Here is a 24,607-nt window from a genome sequence, read left to right as displayed (position 1 = left end):
TGTATATTTTGTATATTGAAGATAAAGAAAATCCATTATAAAAATTATATAAATATTACTAATTTGGTTCCTGCCCACGCATACAAACTAGGGCTAAATGACTCAGTAGGTACTTTAAATCTCAACGAAAGTGATTGCGATCATCCTCACCTTCTCATTGATTTTCCTTCTCTGATCGCTATACGTATTATTTTGTTTAATTTTCTAAAATCCATTAATATTCCCCTCAATCTTTCTTCTATCCTAGACACCAATTCTGAACACGTCGTCAATTTAATTATCAATTTTATCTTGAAGACTAGTTTAATCGTATAATTTTAAGATAAAAGCTGTTTTTAAAACTTTTTGTATTTTCCTTGTTTAATATTTTATTATTAAATTAATTATGTTGTATACGTAATTATTAAGCTGTACTAGTATTACCAAAAGCTAAAATTAAAAAATACGAATTTGGTTGATGGTTGTTCGATGATTTCGACGGCATAATATTTATATATCAACTCTGCTATACCGTATTTGTTTTCGTTCATCAGTTGTGTAATCGAATTTGTTTAAATATCTGTATACAAAGTAGATATTCCTTTAGTTTTTTTGTTGTGTCTTGTCTGTGATTTGTTTTATGAAACAATTATTTTTTGTTTATAACAAAATAAAAAATTCGTATATCACAAGGCGCTTCACAACCAACCCAAATATCACCCGCGCAGCAAAATGCATAGCTTGATCAAAGAAAATGTTTTGCCGACCCGTTATTAAAATACTTGTAGTTTCAAGCACGTATTCAGGGTCAATTTACGGGGGGGGTTTAAATATTTTTAATACATGAACTAAAAATAAATCATTATATTATTATTTTAATGTTAATATTATACAGTACAAAATATAATATTATAATGTATACAGTATATATAGTATTAATACGAGTAGTTAATAAAAAATTATAAAACAAAGTCAACCTTGCGTGGCATTCTGGAAAAAATATTAATTATTTCTTCAATATCTATTGAAATACTCCGGTGGACTGACAATAAAGCTAAGCCTGTTAGACGATTTTCGCTGCAGCTATTCCTCAAATAGGATTTTAATCGTCTTAAAGTTGAAAAAGTACGTTCTGCTGACGAAGTTGACACTGGAAGTGTTGCAAGTATAGATAGTAAACACCAAATGTTTGGATAAAGGTCCTTCGACATAACATCTAGAGTATCGATTGCAGATTTTGGAAGTTTTTTATCGGGTACCGATTTCCATTTCTCTATCCACGCCTTCAATTCTGATTCTAAAGTGTCATAAGTCGGTAAAAAGCTTTTGTAAAAATAAATGCATTTTTTAAACTCATTGCTTTCTACATTTAATTTAATAAGAAAACATGGAAGCAAGTTTTGTAAACCAGAAATAATGTTATTGTGTTTTATAAATCTTTCATTTAATTGATTAATGAAGTAATCTAAAAATGGCAAAAAAATTGATCTCTTATAGTACTGTTCTGGTGAATCTGCTAGAATATTATTACGATAGATAGATTGCCTAACTAATCGTGGCGTTTTAACCGTTTCATCTACCAAACTTAATACGTTTTCAACTTCTAAAAATAATTTGTGAAATTCTTCATCACTATTTTCACGAATTGAATTAATAACTTGCACACAGTTATTGACATATGCACAACATTCGGATAAATCAACATTTATTTTTTGTAGAGATTTACATAAAGACAATGTTATAGCAAAAAGTTTTTCTGTAACGTACAATGAAATTACAAACGAACTAGACGTAATCGTTTTTGAGAGTTGAAATGCATGTTGCGATGTTTCTAAATTATGATGATGTTCGAGTTCTCTTAATGTATTTGCTATTGGTAAGTATAGTTCTTTAAACCGCAACAAACTATCATGGCGTTCAACCCAACGAGTTTCACACATTTTTAAAAGTGTTTGTTGGCGTGTGTCTGGAATTAGGTCTTTTATGAACTTTTTAAGAATATCTGACCTTATCGGAGATTTTCGAAAGAACGAAGTAATTGTAGATATAGATCCAATACAATTTCTTATTTCAGGAATGTTACATGATTTACTAATTGCAAGGTTCAACGAATGGGCTGCGCAATGTACGTATAAAGCGTGCGGTACTATATTGCATATATTTTTTTGAACTCCATTATATATACCACTCATCGAAGAAGCGCCATCGTAGCCTTGACCGACTAAGTTTTCCTTTTTTAAACCTAATTTGTCTATTTCGTGTATTATTGTATGGGCTAATCCTTTTCCTGATGCATCATAAATAGGAATAAAAGTCAAAAAATCTTCCCTTATACGACAATCTTCAATATACCTCACACATAGGGACAACTGTTCTATTCGTGATATATCGCAAGTTTCGTCAGCTAAAATTGAAAAAAACCCAGCTTGCTTAATTTTAGTTACTAGCTGAGTCTGAATATATGTACCACAAATATGTATTAACTCGTTTTGTATGAGAGGGCTTATGTAAACAGCATTAGCTGCTGAATTTTCTAAATGGGCTTTCAATGTTAAATCTCCAGATTGCACTCTAAATCTTAACAACGATCTGAAATTTCCATCGTTGTTATCATCACTGTTGCTAAAAATATGTCCACTGTCATTGTCTCCCCTTAATGCCATTTCCTGACGACCACAAAAAATAATTGTTTCGATAATTGGAACCAATTTAGCACGATTTTCCAAGACTAGGTTTTTATATGCCGAATCGATAGCTATAGAAATGTCGGGTTTTTTACTATCCATCATTTTTAAAAATTCATCCGCGCGTATAACAGACAATTTATGGTAATCTGCATTACTATGTAATTTAAAACATTCTAAAGCATCTTTCCATTTAATAAAAGGTTTACTTACTAAAGCACCCACTTTTTGATTTGAACCTTTTCCGATGCACTCATTAGAAAATAAAACACATATTTTACATAATGCTCCTTCTAATTTCTCCGAATAAACTAACCAAGAAAACCGTGATAACCAAGACATTTGGAATTTTAATTTTCTTTTCGACACAACCGGAAAATTATAATTTGAAGAAGGAAGCCATGGATTCTTTAATAAATCATACTTGAATTTATCTTCAGTAATTCTAACATTTACATACCGTCCAACATCTCGAAGTTTTGGTATTTCTAGAGTACTTTCCAGTACACTTTTTTCAGTAGTAGACGCACACGGAATTTCTTCTTCTGTACTAATTAATTCTGAATCTAATTCACCTTGATTATTTTTCTTATGAAAAAAATTAAATATTGACGACTGAGTTGACATACTTCGTTTCATTTTTCAAGAAATGTATAAAATATAATGTAACAGTAAATAGATACACGGTAGTTAGATATTAAGAAACAGAATCAAATGAAATACACGTTATACAATTATTATATTATTACTCAATACTTCTGAAAAACAGACTAAATTCATAATTGACAAACAATATTGTAGTTATTAACCGTAGAGTTGAGACGCGTATCGATTATCCTTCCACTACGTGTTTACGTACAATATTATATTATTTTTATTATTATACATTCAAACTCATTAACCGATAAAATCCGTCGTCCAACGAGATTTTGTCGAAATCATTTCGATAGCATAATAGGTACGTAGTTTGTCATTTTTAGATAATTTTAAAATTTAAGATAACGAGACTAATGACGAGTGGGAAATTGGGAAATGTATAAATACAAATTGTACATGTTTGTAGTTAGTTTTAGTTATATTATAAATACACACCTACTTTAAACATTTCGGGGGGGGGGGGGGGGGGGGGCCCCTAAAACCCCCCCCTAGATACGGCCTTGTGTAGTTTTATTAAATTTTTATTTTCTTTCCTATATATATATATATATTATTTTAATGAACTATTGAATAATTTTCTTGTATTCATTTTAATTTTTATTACGTTAATTAAAATCATAAATTAAGTTTAGCTTAAAGATACCACTACGTTCGTTAACATTTAAGCCGGAACGAAGTTCGCCGGGTCACCTAGTATTGTATAAAATGTATTACATTTAAATAACTCTCAATGTATTTCGTGTTCAGTATGAGATTATAACATTATAATGCGCTGTTTAAAATCACATTTTTTTTTAAACTAGGAACTAATATATAAAGTTCAATTTTTTAATTAAGTGTTACAATTATAACATAAACACAGTCTTAACGATTTCTAATTTTTTCGATTATCGTAATCGTAAAACATTTACACAATGATCCGAATAAATGGTTTTGTTTAAGATATTTCGATTGAAAAAATAAATTAACGCAGAAATACGTCGTATGTATTTAGTTTTCTAGTTCTTGGATAATATATGTTATGGTCTGTAGTTCTGTACTCTAGTACAAGTATAAGTGCGGCATGGGTGATGGCATTTTTCTTATTTTTATACTATTCTGAACCAAAACCCTTTGCACAGAACATTCTCCTAAAAATATTACATATATTGATATATTTATAATAATGCGTATATTGTTGTATCAATACAAAACATAATAAACTATAGCTAATTTAAAAAAACTTTTTTTTTTTATGCTTACGTTTTGTCGTGTATAGTGTATAATATTACGTTTGTTTCTTTTTCGGGTATGACAGAACGACACGATGGGGAGTAAGCGTTAAATACTAATAATAATAATGCGAGTTTTGACCACATTAGTAACTTAGAATTATCAAATACCTACTAACAAAAAATTTTCAAAACATTAAAAATATAATTATACATCAATATTGGTAAACATTTTAGATATAGTAGGTAACTATACTTTTATTCAGTATTTCGATACTTTAGTCTGAATCTTATTGTAGTTATAATTTAAAGAACAGATTAATCGAACTGTTTAAAATTGCCACTTTTCATTTTATAAAAACAAATGATATTAAAATAGTATAATCTATATAAAAAAATAAAATAATTTTATTCATGCTTTACTAAAACAAATAAATACTAGACTCATCTACCTCACACTTAATCACTTAAATTATGTTTATTATTAGTGACGAATTTAACGTGTGTGTGTGTGTGTGTGTGTAGAGGGGAGAGTCCCTAAAAGATTTTTTTTTCTTATTTTAAAGTGGCTATAGGTAGTAAATAATTGTGTTTAAAGTTTATATATTTTTTAGATTTAATGGTTTCCTATGAACTACTTATGAATAATCTTGGTTTCTATTTTCAAAATTTAGATGTAAAACAAAAAGTTATTGTGAATTTCATGATAGATACTGATATCAAAATCGTTTATTATTTTATTAGTACCTATTTAATTATTATAATAATATAAATGTATATCATATAATATTATTATTAACTTTCGAGTTAATATAACGACTTACTGTAAATACCGTAAAACAATATTCGTATTTTAATATCTTTAAATTTTAAAATGTATTTTTGTTTACTTAGTAAAATTCATAATTATATGTTCATAAGTTTTTATTTACCAGCAAAAAAGTATCGAAAGCTTATTGTCGCATACTGTTTTTAGAAGCCATTTTAAATTAGAATTTAGACAAAATCATAAAAATGTACAAATTATTTTGTTGTATGATCTCATAAAATGTTTTATTAAAATATAATTTAAGATTCCTTTTTAGTTATTCCATCTATAATAAAAACAAAAAAATCGCATTAACTTTTTGTGACCTTTTGAAGTATGAATTTATAGGACATAGATATTAATAAATATGAATATTTATACATTTATATTATTACATTGATATACCAGTTCAATTGTAACTATTTCTAGTCCTTCAACTTTGGATATTTGAATCCAAAAACAAATAACCGTAGATAAATAAAACTTTCATCAAATTTTCATTATAGCATTTTCTACACAAACTATAATTTTTAAGTTATTCATTTGAAGTATAAAATGTTTTCTATAAATGTCAATTAAAATTCACAACGTCAAAAATTCGTGAAAATTTAATACAAAATTCTACCTAAACGTTTCTTATATGTTAAAAATATATTAGCACATTTTTTTATTTATTTATTTAAAGTTCACAAAATTCATTAAAATCACGATAATTACAAACTACTAATATCAGTATCAATGTATCATGAAATATACTTATTAGTAATATTGACCGACAAACCATTCCCGTCAGGATTGTTTTTCGAATATGATGATATATTATCATTTAGTTCAAATTAAACACATCATTATATTGACCTATTCGATACCTACTGTATACAGCAGAGCATCTACTGTACCACTTATCAATCTATTTTATACATTTGAAATCCCATATAACCGTTTTACGATAATTTAGGATGTAAATAGGATTATAACTATTATCATTTTGTGTAACATATGACTTTGCGAATTAGATTTGCATAAAATTTTTTATAGATAGTAGATTAGTGTTTCTTGTATATTGTTACTAGACATAATAAAATCTATAAAAAAATAACGTTAGCGCATAACCTAACCTTGCATATACGGTGTGTCATAAATAAACTGAATGTATACAATATATATTTGTAACTCGTCATACTTAACCCCTAATTTTCTTAAATAATTTGTACAACCACACATAAATCTGAAAGTAAAGGGCTAATTTTTAAAAACCTTTTTAATATACTTACAGGCTACAGCTTACACAAGTTTGTATTTTAGTAATGTACACTATGTCAGCACATGTTAAAGGATTAAGGTTTTTATGTTTTAGACGAAAGGTTTTGAATTTTAATGTTATTGGAATCAATAAATTTTAAACTATTCTTGATATACTAAAATACTAATGCCAGGCTATATAAAAAAATTAATAAACATTTAAGAGGATGTCAGCGCACTATTTGTTTTTTCTCTCTGGCCCAAACGTAACATAACTCATAAGCAAAACGCATTTATTTATTTTTTTTTTTATTTTTTTGAGTAATCATAGAGTAAAAACACATATTATAAAAATTAGAGTTGATAATATTTTTGAGGATTTAGCATATCACTTTTTATATTTTATTATTATTTGACTTAATATTCAACTTTCAAATTAAAAAAAGAAATTATAAATTTAAATGATGTTTAAAATTGTTTTGTAGCAGTATGTAGACAAATTGATATGTCCCTCATAAAAAATTATTCTCTATAATTTTTGTTATTAGTAATTTTTCTCTAAAATTACTCAAAAACATCAAAAAATGATTCTGCGGAAATATGTTTTGTTTATGTTACGCGAGGGCCAGAAAGAGAAAACAAACAGTGCACTGACATCATGTTAATAAATCAATAGTGAATTATATACTTTGTTAAATGTAATGTAGTAGCAAATAAAATAAAAAGTTTTAAAAAGTTAACTTTTATTATTAAAAGTTGGTGAACCTTTAATAATAATTTATGTTTTTAATTAAATCCGTCTTAACTATATTACTAGGTACTAAAATATGAATGCTATCTTAAAGCACACAACACTTTAATCAGTTTAATCAATATCATAAATGAATATGAATAAATAATAAAAAAAAAAAAATAATTATAAAGAACGTAATACTAACGTAGATTTATTTTATTTTTTGATACTAAACTCATATTATCTTTCAATTTTTTTCAATCGAACATAAGAGTTCATGGTAGGTAATGCAAATAGATATAATTTATTATATTACAACTAGCTAAAGCCGCAAAACCGTATACCTAGTTGCCGTATTGTATTTTGAATTGCAATTATTTACACAAACAGAACTTATAGAACGGTGGGACATCTGATTTTAGATTTTTAATGCACTTATTTGAAATACGATAAATTTCCTCTAAATTAAACGCGCGTTTGATTGAAAAACGCAAAGAGCTCGTACTATACATTTAAATCACAAATTGAATATTAAGTAAATATTTTCGCAAAGGGCTACCGCAGTTAAATATAAGGGCACTAAATGAATTACGGCCAACGGGCTCGGGGTTCCGTATATGTCTAAACCCGGGCCTGGATACAGGCGGTATCGCGCTGTGGCGGGGCATCACACTGTCATCTATTGATTTTCTTCTGCTAAAGCATGCGGTTTAGCTCGCGCGTGTCGACGTAAGTACAGGTGTTTAACCTTAGCATAACTGTTGCACTCGCGCGTGCCGCGGAGCTCCGCGGCTGTCGCTCGATTTCTTGTTTCAAAACACTATGTAAATATATAGGTTCGACGCAATAACCGGCACTAAACAGCTGTTTCATGCGTGTCATGGTGCACATGTTGTATACTGAGCTCAGGGCGTACTTTTTCCATCATTTCCTTTCGAATCTGGGCGCCACGTTACCGCCTATAACATTACGCCTATATTACACCGACCAACCGGAGTACACAAAACACTCAAGCATAAATACATACATATTATAAATTAGAGACCGAATTTATATACAAGAAAAATCATCAAAATATGCTTTTAAAAATGCTGTAATATGCGCTAAAAATTGAATCGAAAATATTTATTTAAAATAATGTAAAAAAATAAATATTAATTAATCATAAAAAAAGCCGTACAAAAAGGTTTTAAAAGTATAAAAAGTATTTCATCATCTTCGCCATTTAACATTCATTATCTTCAATCTATAAAATATTAGTCCACATTAACAAAAAATTAAAACAAAAATTGATCTATAATTATTAATACAATATAAATATTATGTTGCATATGAGTATGTCGTCTTATCTTTAACAATAATGACCAATCGTAATTTTATCGATACTATGTGGCTGTGAACGTGAAAATACAATGAAAAACAAATATTTGTGCTATAAATAATAATATGCACTATAAAACTATTGATATATTGATATATGCATTAAATATGTATTTAATAGGTAAAATCGTTGAAATATGCAAAATACAATTGGTGTTATTTTAATAAGAATGATCTAAATCATGTAAAATTAATTTAATCTACGAATTATTCACCTTTTATTTTATTTATTTTATTGTTCTGATAAACTGGATTTTAAATTACATAGTATTTACATGGTTTTTATTAGACTTCAGCCGAAATAGTATTTTAGATGCCCCCTCTCTCCCACCGTAAATATGTTCTGGATCATCACCTGTAATAAATAATAATAATCACGTATACTGTCATCACCGCCACTTGTCGACGATAAGAATTCGTATATACGATGTATGAATATAGTTATAAATATAACACATTTTTTCATTACATTAGTTACATGTAATTGTAATATTATGTCCACGGAGTTGGCTTATTCTACCATGTCCAATTTCCCAGTAAAATTTTGAGTATATTATTCCAAATAGATCTAGATGTAATTACGAATCGCGTCATAAAAATGGCAATTATTTTATGTGAAATGTATGTATTTAAATGTTTTTAAAACGGGGTGGTGGAGAATAAAGTAGAAACCTCGTACATATGCTTCAAATTGACCATTTATTTTTAAGCGCAGTCACACAATTAACAGTTAATAAAAAAATGTATGAAATCCTGTTTTTAAATCAGCAATTTATTAATATACAAGACATTTATTTAAATTTCACTATAATAACATATTATAGACAACTAAAATATCTAAGTAATTTTGAAGTATTACAAAAAATAAGTTGTATCTACTATTTTAATCGTAGAAAATAATTGCAATCCGTTCAAAACGTATTTACCTGTGCATATCACACGGGTTATTAATTTTTCATTAATTTTCCAGCTCAAGGAATATCTGAAGGAGATCCATAGTGGTTCAATTCAAAGATTAAATTAAGATATTGATATTAGAAAAAAACGCATCAAAATAGCAGCTGAATACGTATCATTCGTAAGTATTTTTTTTTCATATTAATTTATTTAGAACTACCTACGTAACATAAAATTAAACTAAAATATTTGTTTTTTTTTTTTTTTTTTGTTTATTTAAAAGAACAGTAATCCATTGCAATAGAAAAATTATAAATTACAAAAACAACATTCTTGAAATACACCATTATTAGCTTCAAAAATTACTGAAGAATTTTTTAAGGTTACTTTTCATTATAATTTATGTATTCACCAATTGACACTATCGAAGATCAAAATTCAAGTTTAGTTTCATCTGCAGATCCCTTTGTCAGTGAGACCTTCGACGCAGAACAAATATCTGTTAACACAATGGAACGCCATTTTAACGTTGATGATTTACTTATCCCAAATATTCAGTCATCATCAGGGACATTTTCAAATCTACACGAAAATTTTCAATTCATAGCTGATGAGGTAGCGTCACGATGGGCTGCGAATAGCTCATCACTGTTTCAAAATGACCCAATGCTTCATGACGATCTATCTATGGATAATATTTATTCACGGATTTCGATAAATGATGACCAACAACTATCAATAGAACCGACACAGATATTGATGACTGATGAGATGGAATTAATATCAACACAACCTTCATCTGATGAGGGCTTTACTTTAGAAGATGATAATTGCATAATGTTTTCAATGACCAATGAACGACAAACGGCGTCAAAAACAACACAGACTCCGAAGACTGATGAGCTGCAATTTAAAACACAAGAAACTCAAACTCTAATAACGGGTGAACTGCAACAAGTATTAAAACCAAAACAAATTTCAACTGCGAGGAAATTAAGTAAACCTAAACAGTGTCAAAAAAAACCAAGGTATCGCACGCGTAGCGTTACATATAGTAATAAATTACAAGACTACCTAATTAGAGATGAGAAGATGAGAGAGGATTTGAAAAAGAACCAACAAGTACCTAAATTAAAATATACAAAAGATGGTGAAGTGAAACTTACACAAGAGCTTAAAGTTAACATAATCAAACTTGATATACCTATCGCAAAGTTCCCAAAATATAGCGATACCAAGCGCTACAAACATAGAAAGGCCAAAAAAAAATGACCTGCAACTTCTACCCACTTCGAACGATAACAATTCGAAAACCATTTAAAAACTTATGTTTAAGTACTGAAGGAACACCTATTGAAAATGTATATAATAAGAAACTTTAATTAAATATATAAATTATTATTTGCTCAATATAATAAGGTATTAAATTTAATTTTATATTATTGTTTCAATAATTTCTTTACACATGTATAACATGACATTATATTGCATCACATTACAAAACTTTGTATTACTAAAACGGTAGATGCTGACTGTATGGTTATATGGTCTGTTCCAGTGGTATAGACAGGGTGGCCGAGAAGGCTGCAGCCCCTCCCCTCCACATCGATATAAAAAAGTATTATTGGATTAAGCTTTTTAATCTGATGTCCTTTTTTTTTGGTAAACCACCAAAGTGTAAAAATTGATGAGCCCTTCCTCACCGAAAAACAATACTGGCTACGCCACTGTTTTATGCTCCACCTACTATGTGTAAGCTTAATATTTCTCTGATAAATCGAAATATTTTAATATGGTTTTTCAATATACAATTTTTTTTCTGAAATTAATAATTTTCTATCTATAAATTATTATACAATTCTGTTGAAAAAATTGCATTTGAATTTATTCACCACTGAGTTCATTTGGTTATACTGTTATGAAGCGTTTGTGATATACCTACTATATAATATTATATATATGATATGTATAATTATTATTTATTACTGTTGACATTTACATTTAATTTGAATAAACAATAAACCATCTGTTATAAATATTTAAAATTAACCTTTGAATTTGCTCATATTCCAAAAATATAAAAAAGGACACATGATTAAGTCTTGTAATTTAATATTATATTTTAGTACAATTAACGTCAATTTATGTTCTGTGCAATAACTATAATAGCTTGTCCAGAATTCATGAAGTTCGGACAAATATTTGGTTTATTGTAAAAGTTCATTATTTTACAATTCACTGATACTGTATCACTGTACCAATAATGTACCATATAATATGTTATTATGAGACCATTATAGGTCTATACGTAATTAGTTTCTAATTAAATGTATTTTTTTTTTTTTTTATACTCATGTTTTAGTTTTATTATTTTTACGTTCATTTGAGATAAATTCATGAACAAATTATTACCTTTTTTTTTATAAATAATTGTTAAGTTTGAACAATAAACTCTTTATGTATTATTTAAATTATCATCCTCGATTTTATTGAAAAATAATATTATTTTGATTTTATCTTATTCATATTACTTTCCATTCACCTTCCGTGTGCAATTATTGATACTTAGAGGACATCACATTTCAGTTAATAGTTAATTAGTTGTCAACCATAAATATGCTACATAATATGGACAGTGCATTCAACATGAAGATAAACTTCAATCAAGTGTTTAGGTTGTGATTCTATGTATGGAATTTGTGTATTAAATTATGTATAAAGATCTACAAAAGACGTTTCGTCAGAAGTCGGAAAAAAATATTTTTTTGTTATTATTTAATAAGTTTAATATAAAATACGTATCTAGTGAAAAGTAATAACTGCTATGATTACACGATATAATTAAATTTTAAGGTATCATAACGTTGCATAAAAATTATTAAGAATAATAATATTATATCCGTATTTTGACAAAAATTTTAAATTCTGAAACAATGAATATACACAGAGAGAGTTTACAGCGATGTGTTTTTTTTTATGTGTGTCATTACATTTGAGAGCAACAAAAATGATTCAACCTACAATTAAGAAAGTAAACTTGGTTGTTACATTAATTGTCAAAGGCAAAAAATTCCTAAGTTTCTTTAATGATTGGAATAAGTAATAAGTGTACAAAAATATATTAGAAAAAAGGGCACTTATTTACAAATACTTGAAATTTCTACCAAATTCTTATACCAGAATTAAGTTTTACAGATTCATATCATAATTTTTACAAAACTTTGACTTTATTTGAGTTATTTATGAAACATTTTGATTTATTTTTTCTATAAATAATGAAAATAATGTATACTTGATCAAAAAGTTTGAAAACGTAATACAAATAATTTAATAGTTTGTTAACACTGGTATTTAAAAAAAGATTAAATATGTTCTACATTATTTTTTTAAGGACGTTTGAAGTTGAAATTATGACAAAATTCAACACTACTACAATTATTTTCAAATTATATTTTACTTAAAATACATTCAATAGTAAATAAGTATCCCATAGTCCTTAGATTCTAAAATGTAATACAAGATTCCATAAAGACATTTCTAAAAAGAGTTATAAAAAAAAAAGACATTTTATAAAGCTGCGAAGATAATAATTTCGACTAAAATGGATATTTACACGTAAAATAACTATTTCTCATTAAAAAAATTTAGTATGTTTTTTTTAAGCTAATTGTACGGTTTTTTTTTTTAATATTTAAAATTTATTTATTTTTAAGAGAATTTTAATAATATTTTTATAGTAATATAATCTAAATGTGTAAACGGATGCAACTGATTTTAATTTTACATTCTCTTTTAGATCTGTGTCAATAGTTAATAACAAATCCAAAATAATACAACACTGTTAGCACTTACAAATTTTATTAAAAATATATTGAAAATAAAGTTATTATTTAATTATAATAAAAATTATGAGAAAAAAGTTAAATATGTGTTATTCAATTATTAAATGTAATATGATTATGGTCTTACTTAGAATGCAATATATGCACTTAAAATGCAAAAAAAGGAATTTAAAATGTCAAAAATTATAGTATAAAATTCATTTAAAATGGTTTTTATTTAATTTTTATATTTATATAAATATTAAGTACAGGATATTAAACAGTACAAAAAAGGGTTTATTCAATAAAAACGTTTTTTATCGAATCGTTATCTTTACATAATCGTATATAGCTTGTGACTTGTATAAAATATTATTTAATAAAATATAAATTTCACATAATATAATATACAGCCTGTGTAAAATAAAAAAAAGTTTTCAAACAAGTCAATTGACAGAATTCGGTTAAAAATACTAGAAAATGAACTAAAAAAGCAACATATGACTTAAAAAAATTAAAAAGTCAAAAAATGCAAAAATATACAAAATAAAAGTTTCATAAATGGATTCATAATTACATAATTCAAATTATGTATTTACAAAGCTATGCATTACAATTGCCAAAAAAAATGCACTTTCCTATAAATTTACAGCCCTGGTCATAATGATGAAATTATGTACTTATAGCTTAGAAAGACTTGCTCTACGCTTTATCTGTCAATACCATTTAGTAATAAAATTAATGAAAAATTGTTATTACTGCGTTATATTATATGCTTTAGGCAAGTAGAAACTCTACTATGTCAATGTTAATCAAAATTTAATACGTTAACCGTTTCATAATATTGCTAGACATATATTAATACTTTAATGACTACTGCAGAGAAAATAATTGGATGGTACGAAATATATAGAACATTAGATTAATTATAGCTTACAATGAATCATTTCTAATGCCTACATAGTGTTTCCTGTGTATGGGATTATGTAATTAAAATGTCCTACATTATTTTAAAAATATAAGCAATTTCAATTATAAAGAAAAATCGAGGAACCATGGTATCCGTATGTAAACTAAAATATGCACTTGCATATTATTATATTTAATATCAATAATCTTGTTTAGCCACACGGCTCCTACGATTAAGTGGTCGGCCTCGATGACTACACCACCGAAAAATAAATACTAATAATTGTGGATATTTGCCCAAAGAAGAGGTGACCATACAAGATGTTAATATCTGAGTCGTATTTAACGTATTTAAGAAAAATATAATATTGCAAACAATACAAATACGTGAAATGTTGTGTTATCAACGACGACGTGTGTTTACACATCAATTGAGATATATAATATCACAAGCACTGTCATCGTGATAATAATATATAAATAATAATAATAATAATAATAATAATAATAACAATAATAATCAGACAAACACGATGTAACAAAATCGTAGTACAATCAGTATTATATGATATATAATAAACTATAATAATATTTACGTGACTCCATTCCAATATGGATATTGCTGATGGCAGGTGAAAAATTGATGGCGACAATTAGACACTGGTCGGCTGTTTGTTCTTCAAGTGCGCGACGGTACTTACAGTTTACACCGTTTACACACGCCGACTGATCGTTAAACGACGGAAATCGCGACACACAATATTATATTAAGTTAACAATGAACGGGATGACCACGCATCAGTACAAAAACGAATGCGAGACACAATATATATATTTAAGTTTTACGTAGTGAGGAAACCGCGATATACGATATATATATATTTATATGTGTGTATATGAATCTGTACGCGAGACTGTGCAAAACATTCTAAGTTACAGGTACAATCGCAACACATAAGTACCCAAACTTGGTAAAAGACGAGTTGAACGCGATAGCACACTTAAACGATTTACAATATGACATAAAAAAGACGAACAGAGTTTGGGGCGGCAACGTGACGACGGCTTGTTGACTCTAAAGCGTCGCACGGAGAAGTGTCTTTCTTGTCATGCCGGTGGCTCCGACATCACCGTAATAGTAATATATTATCTGATGTAGTGGCCATTGACTATATATTAAGTGAAGTAGGGCAATATCTTGTGCATAATCTTTATGGCTTTTATATTTCCGTAAAAATAGCTGATTATGAGTGCCGTTTACCTACTAATCCGAGATTAATATCGGACAATCGATTTAAAATAATATATCGACCCCGGTGAGAGGAGTCGCGATTAGGGTCATAAAATCTATTTTGATTTCATCGCACCCGATAACTTGCCCGAACAAATCTTTTAAATGTCTTGAATTAGATAAATTTGTTCAATAAAATCAAAAATAATTATTTAATAAAAATAAACCCGACTTCGGTAAAATACATATAAATGAAAAATTCGGAATAGATAATACTACTTATATATAATAAACTAAACAGAAAAAATTAATTCAGGATTATTCTAAGTATTAATAAATTCACATTAAATTTTTTTGTAGTCGGGTGCCTTCATTAGCTGAACAACAATGATGTGTTATACTTTAAATAACCCAACTAACATTACGTTGTATTCTATTAAAATTATGGGTATTAGGTATTCGTTGATTTGAGAAATTGTTATAAGTTATTAAATGTCGTTTTGTATAATTGGTTGGCCATTTTATTTTATTTTCTTTCTGCATTATGGTGACGACGTTCTATTAATAAATATGGTGATTGAAGTTTTTCTTTGATAGCCCATGTTTAAGTTTGGTAAGACGGTTTCTTACTTTATTTATTAGTTATCATTTGTTACTATATTTACCTATATTATTATATACGTTTTAATCGTAGTATTGTTATTATTGTTCAACTAATGAAGGCACCCGACTACAACAAAATTTAATGTTAATTTATTAATACTTAGAATAATCATGAATTAATTTTTTACTGTTTAGTTTATTATATATAGGTAGTTTTATCTATTCCAATTGTTTTCATTTATTTTTTTTTATATGTATTTAACCGAAGTCGGGTTTTTTTTTATTAAGTAATTATTTTTATTTTTGTTATTCTTTTTGTAGACCCCTTAAACGAGCCAATTCATTTAATGAAGTTTCATTACTTCGGGTATATATCAATTGCGCCGAAAATCACAGGTAAAAAAAAAAAATTATAGGATGGGAAAAAGGTATACATCGATTTGCGCCGATCAGTATTTCAATGTTATAAATTGTGTACATCAATAATTGCGCTAATCGATTCTTAAATATATTATTATATGAACGTGTATAATAATATTAACCGACATGACAAATTATTAGACATGGCAAAATGAAATATGATATTTGATCATTTGTTCGACATATTTTTAATTGCCTCACATTCTGATAAAACTGATGTTGCCAGATAAGTCACTTAAACTTTTAAATATTTTAAAACTTTTACAGTCATTGACTTTTAGATTACAAATTGTATAAATTGTGTATAATGTATATATTTTTGTTTATTGTTGTACAAATGATTATAAAAATAATATAATTAATATAATATTAATTATAATATAAATTAATATTTAATTAATATAATATAATTATTATAAAAATTCAAACCAATTAAGACAGTTTGTGTCATTGTCAAATTCTTCGTCGCAATTGATGTATACCTTTTTAATACACCTTTTTTATACCGGCGCAATAGATGTATACTATACAGGTAGTGTCCCAAATCCGGCGCAATTAACGAACACCGGTTAGGTACTTCTTCTCTTTGACAAACTCATAGCTTTTTTAGTTTTCCTAGATAAACCCATTTTCAATGAATCAGTTTGCCTATATAGTGATAATAAAATATAGTGTAAACTAATAACTATATTATAGCTATATTTTAATTTATGATAATTATCATATAACACGTGCACGAGATTGTCGTGGATTTCGATGTAAACTGAATCGAATAAAGAATGACTGAAAATAGTCTAAATGATATTAACACGAAGGTAGGTATTTATTAAAATATGTAGGTACAAAATACAACACAGTTGTTGCTCGCATGGATTTATCGTGTTGTTATAAGAGTACGAATCACATGATTTTCAATGTAAATATAATAAGTGTAGTAACGAAGTAATGATAGCGAAAATTTCAAGAACTCTCATCACTACACAAGCGCACAATTATCGGCGTACGATTCTCGCGAACATCGACTTATTATAATAATACATTTTGATTATCGACGTATATATAATATTTATTTATATAAACTCGTATACGGTATGTATAAATGAACTGGGTTTCCCTAATGGTTTTTATTTGTCGCTGTATCATAGCACCGGTGACCACGATCGTTATCTGTTAATAACTGGCGGAGCAAGACGTACGGGTAACCGGCGACGACGATAGTTATCTATTGATAATGGATACGGCCGCGGCAGTCATATAAAATAGAATTCCACCTCTCACAACTATAAAACCTAGCTAAGAACACTCTGGTAAGCTCACAGATTATTTTATTTTTTGTTTCATTAAAATCGGTTCATTAGTTTGGGCGCTAGGCGGGAACATACATACATACATACATTATTTAATTAAAATAACTTATTATAAAATAAAAAAAAAATATATCAAATATTAAAATTGGTATTTAATTGTATCATTTTAAAAAATAAATGTATATCTCACCTAGAATAATCTACTTCTATAATAGTTGCACATCACTTAGGTAAAATATACACGAATTCTAGGCTACAACAGTTTTTAACGTCTAATCATTATTTGAGATTCATGAACATATTTTGAGCATAACATGTATTTTTAATACATATTTAAATATATAATACATGTTTTTATTATGAAAGTGGACTACGAGATTTTTTTAAATTAATAGGTTACCTTTTGTTTCAAAAGATTAAAGTCTCTGTAATAAAACCTTATGAACTTTGGTAAAACATTTGAGAATACATCCCTATTTAATAAAAATAATTCATTTAAAAATTCAATTTCTCTGTTGTTAGTTAATGAAAACTTATTCAAAGTTTTTTCACTATAGGTATCAATTCTACTGAAGAGATCTCTTTTTAACCAACTAATACATAGTTAAGAAGACTTCAAAAGTTCTATCATGAGAATTTTTTTTTAACATCTAATTAAAAAAATAGTTGTATAAAATAAAAAATACATGTCCCCCATTCCATCATATATACCTATATATGTGTGTGTGTAGTAAATAGTAAACCTACCAAAAGAAGAACCCAAATGTTTACATCCATTTGCTTAAAAACTAATTTTTTTTTTAAATTAAATTGTAAAAACACATAATAATTAAAGCAGTATCCAGAAATTATTTTCAAAAGGGGTCCAAAACCTATATAATGTATATTGTATATTTACTGAATTTAAGTTTTGAAATATAGTTAAAAATAAAGTATATAAATTAAAATAATGTTATATTATTAATATGGTAATACTAATACGTCATATAAAATATGAAATAATATAACGTAACTTTAGAAATTTGGAAAAATAATTTAATACCTAGTACATTTTTGTTATCTCGTTAATTTATTATGATTTATGACTAAGGTTAGGATGTTTATGACTTTGTATATTTTTTTCTTTTAGTCGTACACATTGCAAACCCAGTACCTAATAAATTCGTTTTTTATGATATAGATACATTCAATTTTATTTTGCACATTGTTGCATATTTAGGGATTTTTATGAATGAATGCATATTTTGCCCAAAAAGAAACTTAAATATAATATAGACATCAATATAAGTCTATAAGTAGGCGTTGTTGGTTTCAAAATTAACGAAAAGGAGAAAACCGTGTAGTTTATAAAAATAACTTATCTTTAGTACTTAGAGTATTAATCAATATAATCATATTTATGAACGATGACCGCAAACACTTATATAATATTTTCATATAATATTTTGATACAAAACAGTCAATAGTTAATTTATCAAAATAATGTAATTTTAACCATTTATGTTACCTGATTAACGATTTACAATTAATTTGCGAAATACTGACAACTGTTTGGAATCGATCGGATGAGTTGGTGAGGCTAACTTTATTAACTTATTTATGTTAATATTAAAAAATAATAGTTATATTGCATATTTTTAAACTATTTAAGAAATTTCGGGGGTGGGGCCTTGATTATAATATACATATAATATAAGATGTATATAAATAAAATTTGTATATATTTATATATAAATTTTACTTTCTTGATAAGAAATTATTAATATATTTATTTATTTTTTTTTGTTTTTTTTTTTTTTATTGTGTTAAATATTTAATATATAGTGTGTTCGAAATATTTATTAATGTCTACTGCATGACTATGAATTTCATTTGAATTATTTTAATTGCATTTTGAATGGCAGTTCCCCTCTATTCATTTGAATGAGTTAGAATTTGAATTTAATTATTTTTTTTTTTAAATAACTGACTTATTTAAAATTAAAAATAAATAAAAACAGAAATTTTGTATGATTTTATTGATATCCCCAAATCCAAAATAAATGATTCGAATGCAAATGTCTACGCATAAGGCATAACACAGAAGTTCAATTCAGAAATAAAGACATAAAATACATAAGATATAAAAAATACTATATTTGTATAATAAATTGTTCTACGACGAGTAACCAACATGAGCAGATGAATACTAATTTTAAGTTTTCCAGTTGAAAACTCGGCCACAGAGTTACCTAGAACATTCATCATCAATAGTATAACCATGGTAGCTTATCGGTCTCGGCTAATAATATTATCGTGATAAGACATAGTGTTGCTGCCATCAAGTATCCATTATCATAAACACGTGTGTATTAAGTTACAGTTTTATATATTATAGTTCATTATTAAATTGTTTCAAACGAAAAAGTAACCGAAAACGTTGGTAAATCAGTCGTGGTTTTTTCGCGAACGACAAGCATTTAGCAAACATTAATTTATGTTTAAAATATCAAATATTAATTTAATTTAATTATGTATTATTATATTGTTATTGTTAATTGTTATTATCATTATTAATAGAGATAAATAATTAAAATATAATTAATAAGTAACAGGAACATATACCGTAGTCGTGAAACCGTTGAACCACCGCCGCCGCCGCCGCCGGCATCTCTGGCAGTAGGAACTTTAGAACTAGGAGCCACTAAGCCCATACCCCCCTGGTACTCGGGACTCAATTTCCGTAGATCTAATGTAATACTGATGTACGCAAGTGGTCTGAACAAGTCGAGCCAGGTAATTCTGGTAAGAACTATACAACGAAAAGCCACTAAGGCCATACCCCCCTGGTATCCGGGACTCGTATTTCGGGAGAACTAATACACGCGAGTAGTCTGGAATGGAATATCTCTGACACGGCGAGCCAAGCAGGTAAATCTGGTAGGAAACTATACGAGAAACGACTAAGTCTATACGCCCCTAATACTCGGGACTCAATTTCGGGAGAACTGATGCAAACATATTTTAGTGTTAATATAAGAGGACATTCCCAAAGTAGTACGAAAAATCCTAAAAATTTGAAATTATGGTCATTAAGTACCTTTACTTAAAACAATTCCAAAAATAATGTATTGAGTATATTATACATACTTGAAGAAAAAGGGGAGTCACTATAGGCGAATCACCCTGTCGCCTTTATAATATACTGCAACTGTTATATTTTGTATGATATATTTATTTTCTGGTGATGGACTTATATCATATCATATTATCATTTACTTATTTATAAATATTTTCATAATTTTAGCAATTTTGTTGTTTTCGTGAAGTAACGTTGAAATATTTGCACCAGAGGAAACTACATTGAAATAATCATTTCACGAGTGTGTTTTTTAAAACAGTTTTATTTATACTTTTGATGCAAAACTGTCACTTACAATTTAAAACTTTTTCATTGAATAATTTAATTAAAATGATTATAAACATGGTTTATGTAATCAGTCGATTTTGGTTAAAATGGAGTACGTAAGAGATAAATAATTAACTAAATGGAGTTCTATATTTTAGTTTCTACCTAAGTAAACAGAATACCTAAATTTATGACATTTTTACCAGTCGACTGACAGACCATAGTATAATATAGTAATATTTATTACACAGACCAATTGCAAAATTGTTATATAATACAGAATGATAACATACCTACTAATTTATTATTTATAATTGTATGACACTACCTCACTTTATCTAGACTAGCATTTAAAACAAAAAATGGCTATTTATTCATTAAAATTAAATATATGTGCAATTGAGTAATATTTAAGAGAATAACTAATGCGACAATAAACTATATTTTAGTTTAACAAAAAAAGAAAACCAAAACAAAAACTAGTTTTCCTTATAACTTTTCCATTGTACCCCACTCTTCTCTAATCGTTTACATTTTACATTTTTCTTGGTACAAACTGTAATAGTACCTATTGTGTTAAGTTCCTGAAGTATAAATCACAATATATTTATGTATAATTATTTAATAAATTTAATAGAAATATTATTATATAATATTATAACAATTTAACATTTGTATTAAGTAAATACTAACTACTTATACCTACAAGATTAAATTATATAGGTATACTGATTTACAATAAGCGATATCTTCGTCATAACAAACATTATCGCCCAATACAATGAATTGTCACATAGAAATTTATAGTTACCTATGTCACTTACGTGTAATAGGTGTTTTTGAAATTATCATATAAATACAACAATAATCTCCAAATAACCAAATGAAAAAGGGATAAATAAATATAAAAAGTGTTATCTATCCATATATATATAACATGTCACACTATCATATTATATGGTCATAAATCATTTATCATTTAATACATCATAATAATCTTCGACTTAAACCTCTGGCGACAATATAATCATGAAAATAATTCAATAACATAGCACATGAAGGATTACTCGAAATATGACAATACAATCAAAAAACAAACCATATATAGAAGCTTGTCCTATCAGGCGAGACATGACAAGCCGAAGGCGCCCCCTCATTGATGAGCGTGAGTGTTCATTGGTTGCGTAGACAACCTCGTCGACAGTCGAGTCAAACATCGATACTCATGTTCGTGGACATCAGTACGAAGTGTTCGCCATTAGTATAAGTGATCTTCGATGAAAAGGACCATGTGCAACTCTCATAATAACTAGTAGTGAATAGTTTTTATTTTTTTTTTTTTTTCATTCATAGTACCTAGTTAAAAATTAAAAGTTTTTTTTATAAATCAAAATTATTGCTTTGAAAAAACAATTTTTTTTCACATAATATTACGTTGCTGCAATCGGTACATTAGGTCAGGTAAGATGTATTATTTTATGAATTAAGTTTTTGGAAATACAATCGTTTTAAAATTAATATTTTAATTGGTTATCAATGAGAAGTTAATATTTTTACTAATAAGAAAAATAGTTTTTTAATGATAAATTATTTTTCTATTCTGTAACAATAAGAGGTTAATTATTATAATTTATTAATTCAATAAGAAATAATAATTCGCTTTTTTTATTAATATGAAGTTTATTAAACTAAAAATGTATGATTATTATTTAAAATAAATAATATTTTTTTTATTTTTGGTGTATTTATACATAATTTACAACAACGGCATGGCAAACTTGAAATTTTTCAAAGGCCATAAAATTGTATTCTACCAACAACCACCCAATTCATAATAAAGACTTTATTTATTTTTTTAACTACCTATTGTAGTAAATACTTGTTGAAAATAAATTATTATTCGTTGACCATTACCGACCCACTCACAAAGCCGTAATTAGGGCAAGGAAAGAAGGCATAGGCCAGGGATGTAATTCTAAGAAGAATGTAAATATCAATCCTACTTTTGTAATCATATTTTCACGTAATATTTGAAAAATGTATAATTATTCTAACAATTTTATAATATTAAAATTCTATCTTTTTTATAAATAGTAACTAAAATATATCTCCCTACTTATAAAAGCAGTCGATGAACGTTGTTTAAATTTAGGAAAAAAGTAAGCCAAATCACACTTTTTATAATAATAACAAGCTGACTGATTGATCATAAAAACTGTCCAAGTAACGAGTGCCAACTGCCAATAATAGTCGATTGATGATTATATATCATAATATGCTAGTTATATTAGTTATTAAGAATTATGATATAATTTAAATTATTACAAATTTCCCATTTGGGAGGGGGCACAAATTTAGTGAATCACCAGGGGCACTACCAAAACTATATACGGTTTTACCCACCTACAATCCCAATAAAAAAATCTTAGAAGTTGCCACCTTTCGATTATCCCTTTGCTATTCCATTAACTTATACTATCAAAATTAGTGTTACAAGTTTTAAATGAACAATTAAATTACTTGAAATATGAAATAAAATCGAAAATTTACTTTTTATACTTATAGCTTAGAAATTACTTAGGTTAGCTTCCTGGGCGTATGTAATTTGCGCCAAAAATAACCAAAAAAAAAAAAAAAATATGTCATTTGCACCACATTTAAAAATGTATTTTGGTAATTTGCGCCAAATAAAACTAAATAAAAAGGCATTATGTAATCTGTACCATTGAATACCTACTAAAATTATAATTAGCACCACTAATATTAAAATTATAAATAAATGTATGTAAGTAAAACAAACTTCATGTATATTAAATAAGTAAATTTTCGTTTAGTAATAAAATATATAAAAATAAAATCAAAATCAATATAAAAATTATATTGGACACGCGTCGATACATAGTATTATATTATATCCTATGCGATATCAATAAATTTATCTGCTAGTAAATTCTAACTACAATTGAAGTAGAAAGTGTAGCGCAAATTACATATTCCATTTCATTTACTGTCGTGGCGCAAAATACCAAAATTATTTTGTTTATGTGGCGCAAAATACTGTTATATTTTTATATTTTGGCGCAAATTACAAGTAATAAAATTGACGCAAAATACCATTTCCCAGCTTCCTACACTATGCTAGCTTCATACTTAAAATACCTTGTGCACCTTATAAATTCATAACTATACAACAATTGCTACTCACCTGGATTTAGCCTAATTGGTTAAACGTCGCCGTATTACAGGTATTGAATTTCTCGCGGGTCTATTAAACAATACTATCGATTAACATAAGTCCATAACAGTTTATGCTATTAATTCATGCTGACAGTTCCAT

At 27.2% G+C, this 24,607-nt stretch overlaps 1 protein-coding gene across 1 annotated transcript; it reads right to left on the bottom strand.

Annotated features, from left to right (window-relative positions):
* Positions 1-938: 938 nt before the first annotated feature.
* LOC112603175 (52 kDa repressor of the inhibitor of the protein kinase-like) lies at positions 939-3,302 on the bottom strand. Its single transcript, XM_025351633.1, has 2 exons — positions 1,480-3,302; positions 939-1,302 (listed from the first exon to the last, which is right to left on the bottom strand). The coding sequence occupies exons 1-2, from the start codon at positions 3,300-3,302 to the stop codon at positions 939-941; spliced, it is 2,187 nt and encodes a 728-aa protein (XP_025207418.1).
* Between the last annotated feature and the right edge of the window lie 21,305 nt (positions 3,303-24,607).

Source organism: Melanaphis sacchari, unplaced genomic scaffold (genome assembly GCF_002803265.2).
Source record: "Melanaphis sacchari strain LSU unplaced genomic scaffold, SCAv2.0 Contig9_pilon_pilon, whole genome shotgun sequence".
Lineage (NCBI taxonomy): Eukaryota > Metazoa > Arthropoda > Insecta > Hemiptera > Aphididae > Melanaphis > Melanaphis sacchari.
The sequence above is the reverse complement of the archived record's forward strand: the minus strand, read 5'-3'. Positions and strand labels throughout refer to the sequence as shown.

Coding starts and splice junctions, on each gene's coding strand:
- LOC112603175 (XM_025351633.1), bottom strand. CDS start 3,302: ATGAAACGAAGTATGTCAACTCAGTCGTCAATATTTAATTTTTTTCAT. Junction 1,303..1,479: donor CTAGCAGATTCACCAGAACA/GTACTATAAGAG, acceptor TTTTTACAAAAG/CTTTTTACCGACTTATGACA.